Source organism: Corvus hawaiiensis, chromosome 26 (genome assembly GCF_020740725.1).
Source record: "Corvus hawaiiensis isolate bCorHaw1 chromosome 26, bCorHaw1.pri.cur, whole genome shotgun sequence".
NCBI lineage: Eukaryota > Metazoa > Chordata > Aves > Passeriformes > Corvidae > Corvus > Corvus hawaiiensis.
In genome coordinates this window covers 25,797,766-25,810,948 of record NC_063238.1, presented here as the reverse complement: position 1 = coordinate 25,810,948, position 13,183 = coordinate 25,797,766, and the positions used below count along the sequence as shown (strand labels likewise).

At 36.6% G+C, this 13,183-nt stretch overlaps 1 protein-coding gene across 2 annotated transcripts in view; it reads right to left on the bottom strand.

Moving 5' to 3' along the window:
- Window positions 1–13,183, bottom strand: part of ZFPM2 (zinc finger protein, FOG family member 2) — a 305,906-nt gene that overhangs the window by 107,337 nt on the left and 185,386 nt on the right. For both annotated transcript variants that reach the window (XM_048286793.1, XM_048286794.1), the window contains one exon: window positions 3,373–3,484. In XM_048286793.1, coding sequence (XP_048142750.1) covers window positions 3,373–3,484 — 112 coding nt within the window. The remainder of the gene's footprint in view (window positions 1–3,372; window positions 3,485–13,183) is intronic.

Below are 13,183 nucleotides of genomic sequence, written 5' to 3'. Positions count from 1 at the left end.
ATTAAAACAAAAAGAGCATTTCTTTTGAATGCAACTACAGTTGTAAAAGTTTCAAGAAAATGGAGTGGAATAATGGCATGTGCCATGAGTAGCCAGCTTGTATCAGAATTTGTAAAATGGAACAATAATTAACTATCACTAATGAAATGTTTTTCTCTTTTCTAACATGTCCTAGTATTGGGGAAATGTAATTATAAAAAATACAGGTAGTATCCTAGACTAAACTGAATAATTAGAATAGCACTTATTTCAAATACTGAGTATTTACTTCATAGCTATCCACTTTGAATGTACTCTGATGTGTGATTTTAAATAACTGGTTTCTTTATTTAAAGGTTTGTATAGAAGATGACTTGTGATTACATTGTAATAACTTAGATATATAATCCTATATGTGTACATCAGAGATATATATATATAAATTTATCGGTATATAGATATATGTGCACATAGATATGCACACATACGCTTTGTTTGCTTGCCTAGGGAAAATATTTTATGGAGAGCATTGAAGGCAAATAGGGCCAGCCAGCTCAAATTCTCTTTCAATAGAACATACATTCTAGGTTCCTGTCCTTGTGATTATTCTGTGTGCAATATGTGGGTGACTACAGTGCTCCACAGCCTCTAGTGAATTGGAAATCAGACTGACATTCCTATGTTCTCCTGAAGGATCTGGGGAAAATTCTGCTCTCAAAGATATCTCTGTAATGAGCTAAAAGGAGATATGGCATGTGCTTCTGAGTCAGCAACTGATCAACCAGTACCATGTACTGTTAGCCAATTCTAAACTTATCTTCCTCTTAGAAATGTACCAATTTACTCCACTCATCTCATCTTGAGTTTTGTATGGAAAACAGCTCCCAGGTGACCAAATCTGCTACATGGATAATTCCACACATTTGTTCAGCTAATTGCTTTCAGAAATAACAACGTATTGCTAAGCAAACTAACCAAATTATACATATGCAACTACAACATAACATCGAATTACAGCTACATGCCAGCTGACACCGTTTCATTAGAAGTAATGGCACTATAGGAGACAGAAAGCTAACACAAATCAAAGCAATGTAATCTGGAATGATGAGATACAAATTGAAGGAAGAAACATTATTCTATTTATTTATTTTACCATCTTCTATTTGACATTGTTTTGTGATCCAAGCCAATTAATCTTTCTAGTACAAAAATCCCAGTAGAGCTCAAGGCAAGGGTAGGTGCTTAATGACCGACAGAGCAGCCACCTCAGAGTTCAAAGAGAGGAACAGAATGCAGTGGAAGCAAAGCATAGCTACAACTTCCTTCCTGCATTATTTTAGTGAAGTAGCAGTTTTTTAACATGTATTTATCCTCAAATTTATCCTCAACCTTAGTTATAATATGCATCTGTGGTAGAGACAATAGAATTCACCTTGAATACTGTTCAACTGTCTCACCATACCTTGTTAACCAAGTACCAAAATAACTGGCATAATCAGTGAAACAAAATCCATCACATTTGAATGAAAATACTAATATTTTGGGCTAATCAGATTGCATCAAACTTAAGCAAGTTCTTACTATTTGAAAAAAAATAAATCATATTTCAATAGATTAAATCAGACTGCACTGAGACTGTCTAATGAATTAGATAACGTTTGTAAAATACTTTGAAGATGAAAAGTCCAACTGGTAAATATGTGCTAAGTATTAATATAATTACAGAAAGAATATAATACTTGATAAGACATCATCCTATGGGAATTTGCAGGAGCTATGTTTTGGAGTGAAAGTAGTTTCCCATTACATTAAAAAGTTTTTGCAGAAAAGTTTGCCTGTGTGTATTCAATATTACGAACAGTAAACTGAAGCTCTGGATTCATGCAAAAAGCTTCACTGTGTTTGCTACTCAGAGCACTCTGCTGCTTCTTCCACTTGGGCTGCAATCAGCAAGCTGTGAAGGAAGGGCAACTCAACCCTTTTTAGATCTGAGCCCAGTCCTCTAGTACTGCAGGTGTTTTAGGTTGTAGAATGAATGTGTTGACATTTTGTAATTATAATAGAAAGAATTTATAAGACCCTGGTGTGCAACTCATTTTTAACATGCAAATTCCCTGTTTTCAGCGTTTCAACTTTCAAAGGCTTGTGGCAGTTTAAAAGCAATCCTCTTATAAGTGTATAAATTGCAATGATTATAGGAACAAGTTGTAATTGTTTCTAGTAAGTTTTTAGGAGTCTTTGATGTTATGATTAGTGTTTTGTATGTTAATATATTGATATGGGTGCTTATTTGCCTGGATGCTTGTATGCTGAAATGGTCACTAGGTTGCCTCAGCAAACAAATCTTTGATCTCAGTAGGTCTGTTTGGTTAGAAATAAAACCTAAAAGAAATTAAACAAGAACAGTGCATGTTCTAAAGTATTCACAAAGTGCTGAGATTGGTGATGGAAATCAATCAAAAAAAGGAAGAAAAGTCACAGTTTTGCAACCTGATCTGTAGGGTGAACGCCGAACACAGCTACACTACGTTATTTTTATTCCATGTATTCAAGTGGTGTTTTGTTTAACTCTTTTAAAAACACGTAGTGATGATTCTGTAGCTGCATTTAGAAACCTTTCACAGCAACTGACCGAATAGTGTGCATAGTCCATGGTGCTATGGACCAAACCCAAGGCTCCTTTGTGTTGGTTCGAGATGCAAGGCAAAAGCCTGAGCACCTTGAACCAAAGAAGCTGTTAGATGTGGTGGGTTAGATAAAGCATCCTTGGTGGGCAGCCTTGTAAGAACAAATCTGAAAATCCATGGAAGACAGAAGTGATACCCATTGCCATGAGCCAATACACTCCAGTGAAGCATCATCACATCATGCCACTATGCAGAGACTGGAATGTCAGACGTGACAACCCTGAAATCCAGTTCCATTTATCTTATGTTACCATGTTGACACAAAGTCTTTTCATAGTCTAATCAAGTTCTCATTCTCCATATAAAACTGGATTTCAGTTAGTAGTCTACAACATAATGCAGCATAGAGAAATGATATCCAGTATGCCCAATAAAATGTCAAAAGGAATTCACCTATTCAAAGCGTAGAGATTTTACCGGTGTTTCCCAGAGTACTGACTCTCAGAGAGAAATGGATGGTACATTTTATGTCAGCTGATGTCCTTCAGTGTTTATAAAGTATTTAATAAACTACAGGCACCCTCTGGGGTTTTTATATCACTAGAAGGAAAAAAAAAGGCAAAACCAGAACATGGGAAAAAAATGGGAACAAAAACTGACATTAAGGGCAGACATAGCATTAATTTTCCTAGTATGCAACAGGTATATGTTTATCTCAGTAGCTTACGCAAGAAAGTAAAGAAAAAAATCGGTTTGTGTTTACCTTTGCTGTACACAATGCAGTTGTTTTTGTTGTCTTCTACTCCTTGCCAAGTCACATCCAGCAGCCACTTGGGGCCAGCAGTCAGTACCATAGGGACTGAAGCCTTTGTCTTCTGTAGGAAGAATGATAACAAACAGATGCCATTTGTTCGCCTTGATTAAGAACTTGAATAATAATGGTAATAATCATTTTATTTGCAAACAACAAAATCTCCAAACCCATAAGCCAAAGACTTATTCCCCTGCCTCAGGATTTTTTTTAAAGAAGACACAAGCAGGAAGCTTTAGTTCTTTCATTGATTGAATGGCGAAACTATTATCAAGGATTTTTCCGAATGATATTGGATCAGATCTCCAAGATTAGGCAGATCTCTGGTGGCTGAGAATTATAAAGGGAATGCAGATGACTTTCAAAGCAAAGAGCCAAGTGTTTAGAAGTGAACTTTAGACACATTGTACTTCATTATCAGTGGGATCTCCCTATTTCCTGAAACAGACAGGAAAGAATTTAAAGAATCGGTATTCATTTCAAAGATCTGTCCTGGGTAACATTTGTATTATCATAGGAAATTGTTCAGAATGGATAAGGGAATTTTTCCCCTTTCGCTATGTGTTGATGTGTGATTTTACTATGTCTGAAATAATAATAATGCTAATGATTTACTGCAAAAAGACTACAAAACAAGTTGTATTAATACATTAAAAAACTCAAAAGTAAAGAAGGACATCATCACACCTGAAAGGCATGCAGGCAATTTGCCATCTCCTGTCTGTATTTCAGATTCTGTATTTAGAGAATTTGGTATTTGAGGAGATAAGGCAGAGGCCTCAAATTTATTAACACTTAACTCCTTTTACTAATCAAACGGCAAAATTCTGAGTTTGTCAGTATGTGGCAGTTAGACTTCTATCACAGACACTTCTTCTCTGTATCAAGAATGAAACCACAACAGAAGTACAAAGTACAAAAGTCACAATGTAGTTTTTAATTCTTTTTTTCTGAGATATAATTCTGTCCAAGACATTCCAACATTTTGTAAGAGAATTAAATTATTTTTATATTCCAACAATAATTCTCTAGTTGTCTTAACCTATTTTTTATTGTGATATGCTGTACGACTGACCAAGATAAAAAAACCTGAAGATACAGAAAATCATATTTACATGGACATTCCAAATGCTTTGCCCGCATTTATTATCGATAACTATCCTAGAAATGTAGTGAAGAATATGAACATTTACCACAGATCATATTAGATTCACAAAATATACCTGAAAATATTTATTGAAAATAAGATACTGCTTAAAATATTTTAGTTATGTAAGATTAAATCAATAATCTTAAAGAATATATATTTACTATAATTACATTAATATTTTAACAATAATGATAAATAAAGACAGACATCAAATATTACAGGCCTTCATATTTTTGTGGGGTTTTTGTCTGTTTAGACTCCAATACTATTTTATCCAATACACTACTTCTTACTTAATTTTAATTTTAGATTTTACATTTTTCATACAAATGCTTGTGCATAAGTCACATTTTTATATGAACTTCATGACATTATTCATATTCCTTGAGTATGGGAAAAAACAGATAGAAATTATGAATGAAATTAGGAAAAAGGAATGTAACATCTAGCAAAAATGTAACTACCTAGTGAAAAAATACTGAAACCAGAGACATGCAGTGTCTCAATTCCTAGCAAGACTTTCTCTATGGGAAGTTGCAGAAAGTATGTTTTGCTTATATGAAGTATTACAAGAGTCAACCCAACCACATGCACTTGCATTTTGAATTTAAATTCTAATTAATAATTGACCAGTAAACAAAACAATTTTATTTTTTAAAATTTGGTTAAGTTTCTATGTAAATTATCAAGAAGCCTGATATTATCAGTTATGAAATCAATGGAAAGTATATACATAGGGGCTATATAGAAAATAATGACATGAACTAGGCAAGGACTGAAAAAGAGCTGCAGCAGATGACATGAAAGGCAATCAAAGTATCATCTCTATCTTCTATCATAGGAAAGTCTGAACTTTACTGTAATTTACACCAAAACAGTGCTAAGGCTGCCATGGAAACAATGAAAAGTGGCTATTCTTCCCATAGCTGAGAATCATACCCAAATTGAATACAAACTGTAGCAAGAATGTTAGCAACTATGGCTGCATAGCAATAATGAAGAGGAGGATCAGGACACACTCCAATACTTGCTGCATTTCTCCAAGTGCCATTTCAGCCAAGCCTTTAATATGTTTTTGTGCTTATATGTGCTTTCAGTCTCTGGCAATTCCAAGTATAATCAAAAGACAGTGAATTATTATCCAGCTAGAAGACTTTTCCAAGTACACCAAAAATGATTAAGACATTCAAAGAAGTATTCTTTTTTCCTAAGTTGGAGGACAAGTTAAAAAACAGAACAAACCAAAATTCTATCTTTTAAGTGCAGAAAGGATAATCTATTTAATTTTCACAAGATCTAATTCCTATTTCTGGTTTACTTCTTTCCAGACGTCTGACATTTCATTGTGTCTCTTCCATCTCTAAGGGTATTATCTGCATTAAGGTGGTATCAAAAAGCCTCAAATAATATCAGGATCTTCTTGTGCTGGGCAATAGTTTATCTACATAGACAGGACAAATAATATGTCCTGGGAAAGGATTATACTTAACCACATACTGCTGAGGAAGAATGAGATACAGAGATACCGTTTGACTTTCTCATGGAGATTAATTTTTCCTTTAGTAAGTGGTAGGCTTAGTCCCAGGCCACCACCCCAGTTTCCTCCAGACAAGGAGAGGGGCCTAGGCCTCATCCCTTCTGAGGTGAAGCAGCAGCAGGTAGTCAGCATGTGTGTCTGCTTTACTGTTCCCCATTTACAGGGCTTTTTTGGAACTTAAAGAACTCCGTGGTTATCACTAAATTAGCTTCCAGGTCGGCTTGGCAGTTAAATTTGTAATCAGCTCTGCAGCTGTAAGTGGTCTCTAAGCACTAGAGATAGGCTGGAGGAGGAACAGGATGTTTCGTCTCAAAGGTCTGCTAGCCCAGAAGAACTGGTGAACACCTCAAAAGAATTTCCCATTCTCCCATAGCTCTGCTCCCAAGCTGCACAGATATGTAAATAAACTTATTTTAATATGAAAGCAAAACTTCACAAGACCCCGGCTGCTTGTAAAGCTTGGCAGCTCCACTGAGGGATACCAGCAGTGGCTTCCCTTTGATGCACCTTAGTGGCATATTGTGTGAGCTGTAAGGCAGGTCAGGACCACAGCAGCAGTTCTTGGGGTCTGGCATCCTGTGAGGTTTACACGTTCATAGGTGTTCACCACCGAGAGAGGCTTGCTCTTGTGCTTTATTATATAGTAAGAACTGAAGCAAGCCTGCTGATTCAGGAAAGGCCATTTCCTTAAAATGGTTAAAATGAAAAGACCCCAGTCCAAGATAAAAAGAAGCTATGGTTAAATCAGTCATGCCTTTATCACCTCAAGATTAGACTACTGCAATGCGCTGTACCTGAGGCTACGTTTTAAATCCATTTGAAAGCTGAAGCGGGTGCAGAATGCGGCAACCAGCTTCTAAAGCAGGATATCATGCTTTGAGCACGTTACACCAGTGCTTTTTAATTTGCACTAAGTGTCTGTGGAATTTAAGGCACTGGTTAGAACCTGTAAAGGCTGGAACCTGTCTGTTTGAGATACCTAATTGAGACCTGCCAGGTCCTTTGTCTCAACTGTACAACCACAGCTGAGAACCACAGAGGAACATGAAAAAGGGCTTCCTTGGCTTGACACCGAAGAAAGTCTTGGCAGGGCAACATTCTTCACGACAGCTCTTTACCTTTGGGATATTATCCTACTTGAAATAAAGTATGTTCATGCTCTGACTGTCAGAAACTTCTATGAAAATCATCCTGTAATTCATAAGATGTACTTGTCATACGGCAAAATTTACTTGGTCATTCCCAAAACAGTGGGGGTAGGTGTTACCTACTTTACGCTGTTTTGTTTTGTTTTTTTTTTTTAAAGTGCTAGTAGGAATACCTCTAGCTTAAGAAATGTACCTTTTTACACACACACAAAAAAAAGCTTTCTTGACACAGGAGCAACAATATTGCAGTTTCTTACAAATAAGACTTCAAAAACCAAACGTAATTTCATTTCTCCCTCTGAAAGAATGGCTACACATTACTCAAAAGCTTACAAAACATTCTCCCTACTGCCTAAGTATAATCATAGGGATCTGCTAACAGGTGTCAGTAAGATGGGGCCATACAGTAATAACCTCACATTTTTTAAACAAGGGCACATTAGAGACCCACAGTTTTGTTGACTGCTTTATACTAGGTAACTGTAGATTCTACACTCAAGCAATGTTTCCCTAAAAATGCAATTTCTGCTAATGTTTTCATGCCATAACTAGATAAATTTGACAAGGACAAGAAGGGTCAAAACTGTGATCTCTCAGGGAACAATTAGAATTAGCTAATGAGGATAAAAGAGGTCAGGCAGGCATCCACTTCTCACTAACCTTTGAAGAAACTGGACAAACAAGGGAGGTAACCCTCAATAAATGTTTATATACAGTCAAGAGGTTAATGGAGATAAAAATAGCCATCACAGCAGGCTGAAAATAGTTTTGCACTCTTGTTAAATGGAATCAGTGCTGACAAGTAACATTAGATGGGCTCTTCCCTGTGAAGATTTCTAACATATGATGTGTGTGGCCTGGCAGAAACTTGAGGAAACCCCCAGGCTGAAGAAAAGTACGGCATGATCAAGTTGTTTGAAATCTATGAAAGTCTGATGTCAAATGCCTGATCAGTGTTAGCTGTTTCTTAAGAAGCTGTGCTGAAGCAACAGTTACTGAGCTACTGAGCTCATGTTCAGTAAGTCACTGTGACATGACCATTCTGTCCCAGGCACAGTGCTCCAATAAATGTTCAACACTATTTAAGGAGATGTATTGATACTCAAAGGCTTTGTTTCTTACTGTATTTTGGTTCCTGCAAACAGATTTTCTTTCTAAATCTTCCAAAGAGCCTGAATTCCCATGAAAGATACAGAGTATTACCAGAATGTCTTCATGCCCTTGGAGAAAGTTCCAATGCCCACTGGGCAGAGTTAGTTTATATAGTCAATTGAAACCAAGAGTGTACTGGGAGAAGAGCTGTAAATATATTCAGGTGCCATCAGATATGAGTCTGGGCTAGCAAAACACCAGTTAATACACTGACGGAGGTTTCTAGTTTGAAATTCAATTTAAATTCAATTGGATCATCACAGGGTTGACATGCTGAAGCTGCAGAACATCCCCTCTTGAGAGGTTGAGTTCACCTTTGATGATCACCATACTCAATTCAACAAACTCTGTAAGCTCATCAAATCAATTCAGTTGGGAAGGGCTCGTAAGGGTCATTCTGGACAGAGCAGTAACAGATATTTGTATACATCTCAGACTATCCCTAATTAGTTAATATTTAAGATTTTTTTAATACTAAGAGTGGTAACTCCATTTTATCACCTCTCACACTGACTGTCCCAATGCATTTCTTTACCTTGAAACTGATTACAAATTCATATAGCTCTAAGACAATCCCATCCAAACAGCCCAATGGCCAGACACAGACCCACATTTTGTTGTTGATTTGTATGGAATCAGCTGGACTGTCTTTCAATTTCTGTAGCTTCCCTGAAAACTCTTATCTTTTTCCAAGGAGGATTCAGTCTTGGAAGAATATTTATCTCAGGGGTTTTTCTGGAAAACCTGCCAGTCAAGGCCCATGGCAGCACTTCACAGTGCCACAGCTTTCTTTGCTAGACGTGCAGAGGCAACTCCTGTCCACTAACACAACACTGGAGATGTCAGGAGGTTTTCATTGCTATGCTTCCATGCCAATGACAACATCACCAATTAAAGCAAAGGCATGACAGTTTCTAGCCGTAAACACCCACTCTGGAATATTACAATTGCACCAGCACTTCAGCTTTCACAGCCTCCACTATACCTGTAGGTGAGACTATGAAACTTGAACTAAATGCAGAAGGAATTTTGCAATCCTTAGTCCTTGTGGTTGAAAAAAAAAACCCAAACCCAAAAACCTTTGAAAAACTGATACCAACATAATGTATGCAGTTAATTTCACCTAAATCTTTAGACAGCATGACATATTATTTTAGTTACTTTACAATTTTTTGGGGATGCAGGGTTTCAGAGGAGTGTTCAAGCAAATGTATATGTGCACAGAAAAATTGTTACTTGTGATGGGCCATGAAACTAGTGATGAAGAAAAGAAGGATCTACTTCCCACTATTTTTTTGGTGATAGGAGAAGAAAAATATTGGTAACAGTTGAAGAGGCTGTGGTCAAACCAAAGCCTTTAAATGTTTCAAACATAAAAAAAAGGGGGAAAAAATGTGCACACAGATGGAATCCCAAAAGACAGCTGGGATTCCCTGCAACTGAGAAACCCTGCTGTTTACCCCAAGGGATCACCACTTGTCAAGTGACAAGACTGAACATACATTTCACCATGTATCACTATGTACACTTCATCCACAAACCTAAAGCAGACCAAAGAAATTATTCAAACAAAAAAACTCCACACCCTAGGTATGTTAATATTTTCCAACACTTGTCAGGATTTTAATATGATTTCAAAATTTTTATTACTATCAAATGTGCCTGCCTAATGCAAATTAAATGTGTGCTAAACATGGGGATCATTTCATTTTACCTAACTAGAATGCACTTTTTTCAAATCTGTAAAATAAACATAAATCAAATGTCACTGTAACTTAGGTACAAAGTAATGCTGTCAAAAGCAACTTCAATTTGGTCTATTTAACTCAGGATACCCTTGGAACGCATCTTCAAACTCTTCTCCAGTTCTAAAAAGGTTTAAATAAATCCATATTCTGGAACAACTGGACCTAGCTGAGTCCTGGTGATTCTTTTTGTCTGCTTCTGTGGTCCTGGAGAAGGTGACTACCAACTTACCGGAACGGGAATGGAAAAGCTGGAAAATGGACCTCTGAACACTCAGTGATCTTCCACTGCCCCCATCATTCTGTCTCGATGGGCTTTCTACTCCTGTCTTTCCTTCCTCTTAAGTTTTCATCTGGCTTCACTCCACAGTTGCTCCTCCCCTGCCCTTTTCTCCCACTTCTTTTTCCCAATTTTATAAATACCTGACTATGTACAGATTATTTCCTTTCTCAAAGAGCATGGGATGGATACAGTGTATTTTGCCATCACTCTCTTGACTTCCGTTTCTCATTTTATTTTTCCCATTACTCTCTTGCCTGTTCATTCTGTTCTTTGGGAAAGCAGTCTATATACGTGTGTTTACACAATGACCAGAACCAGGAAATCGTTTTCTTACTCAGTGCTGGGATTAGCATAGATGTGCCAAGGATATTCTGAAAGTTGACAACTCAAAGTGTATCATCTCTGTTGTGGTGAGTTGATACCTGTGGGTAGCATGAGCACTGTCAGTGTGTCTTAGTGTTCAGGTATCTGCTGTGGGTGTTGAACCTTTCTGCTTTACTGTAAAGTTGAATACTTTGGATAATGCTATTTCAGAGATGACATGCACCTGTACCGATGAAATCACACACTATATAACTTATCTTTAGACAAGATATCATGCAGTGCTGCTTGCACACTTTCACGCTGAATTATCAGTGCATTTTTCCTACTGGGTTAACCTCACTGTTGTAAATTATTGTCTACTCTAAGAATTTCATCCGTCTTTCTACTAATGAGACCATGTTGATATTTGTCAGTCAACACTTTCTGAATGCACTTGCTTGAATGTCACTTATTTCCCTTTTGCTAAACATTTTTCACATAAGATAGATGAATGCTCCACTCAGTATGGCTCAGCTGCAATTCTGCAAACATCGAATTTACTCTGGATAGGTTGAGGGACTAAACTGTGGGATAAACCATCAATCCCCAGTAAGCTTCTGACAATTGGTCTCTCACTTTGCACAAATATCATTTGGGCTTGGGGCAGTTAATGTGACAATAGATATTTCAGATGATCAAGGGGACAATTACAGAGGTTTTTCTAGAAGACATGAAGGCATTTATATTGCATATGGATTAATTCTGCCTGGTCCCATGGTCTAGCTGTTTACACCAAAGCCATCCAAAATGATTGCTGCATCTGCAGCTTAATTCAGTGTGGTACAGAATAATTTCTAGTTTAGAGCAATTTTGTAATTTTTTGTCTGTTATACTTTTTCTTATCCTGGATGATTTAAATCACCTTTTCTAGAAGTCCAAACTTCATGTATCATATGTTTATTTTTATCTAAGGAATAGAAAAAGGGGTACTGATAGGACAAGGGGGAACGGCTTTAAACTGAAGGAGAGTAGGTTTAGATTAGCTACAAGGAGGAAATGCTTCACTGTGAGAGTGGTAAGGCACTGGCACAGGTTGCTCAGAGAAGAAGATTCCCTACATTTGGAAGTGTTCCAGGCCAGGCTGCATGGGGCATTGAGCAGCCTGGTCTAGCAGAAGGTGTCCCTGCCCCAGCTAGGGGGGTTGAAAGTGGATGATCTTTAAGGTCCCTTCCAACCCGAACCATTCTATGATTCTATGAATACAAAAATACAAAAATAAAAAAGGACATGCATAAAGCCTTCTATAAATCATCCATTACACAAAACTACAGAATTGCTAGTTTTAGATTCTGCTTATTATATGTTGTTATTACTTTATTTGGAACTGCAAACTCAGGTTGTATATTTTACTTTAGAAAAGTGAATATTTTTGTCATGAATGGTGAGTAAGTCACACTTTAGCAGAAGTAAAAGACAGCATTTTTTTAATTTCAACTTTTTTTTATTTCCCAGGACTAAAGAGGGAGAAAATAAAAAGTTCTTTGTATATGCTTATCCAATATTTTAAATGTATGCATTTAAATGAGTGCAGCTCTATTAGGATTACATTTCCAATGAATATTGTGAGGTCTTTATGAAATACATATTCAATACAAAGGCATTGCAGTCAATGGTATAGGCATTGAAGTGTAATTCTCTTGGTGATGCATTACATAATATTTGAACTTCAGTGGTGCACACACTGAACACACACAAAATATTATATATAAATTCCTCTCTAATTTGAAATAGAATTGGGGAATAGGAAAGAATCTACACCTTTCTTGAGGACTTTTTAAGATTTTTATGCATGCTTTTATTAGCTTTATATATATACATATATATATATCTTTACTAAGAGGAAATATGGTACTTTAAAGTAAGAGCATAAATCCAACATACAATCCTCTGCCCAAGTTTTATATTTGTTAAGATAGAATAATCATTTAAGGTAGAAGTTTAAAGCATGATTCAACAACCAGAAGTCTTCATGTATGACTTTGATTAATTATTTTTAGTTCAGTTGAAACATCCCAGTTTATCTCCTTTTAAGATTATCCTTGACATATTTAGAAATCCTAATGCAGATTTTATGGCCCACACCTATCCCTGATGGTGCTAATGGACTAGGCATAATGAATCATTCTAATTTGGATGAAAGGACCACACAACATTGTGGCAGTCCTTTAGAGAATTAAGGCTCAATTCTGATCTTCCAGACTTATGAATGCATTTTTGGGATTAGGCTGTGTATCTGTACATCTGTTGAGTCTCAAGGGGTGTATACTCAGCTAAGTATTCTGACCTTCCAATGTACTGTATCAAATGTGTGGCCTTAGGATATGAAAGGATTTGATTACAACTGTATTTTAACACTGATTTAATATATAATTATGGGGTAAAACC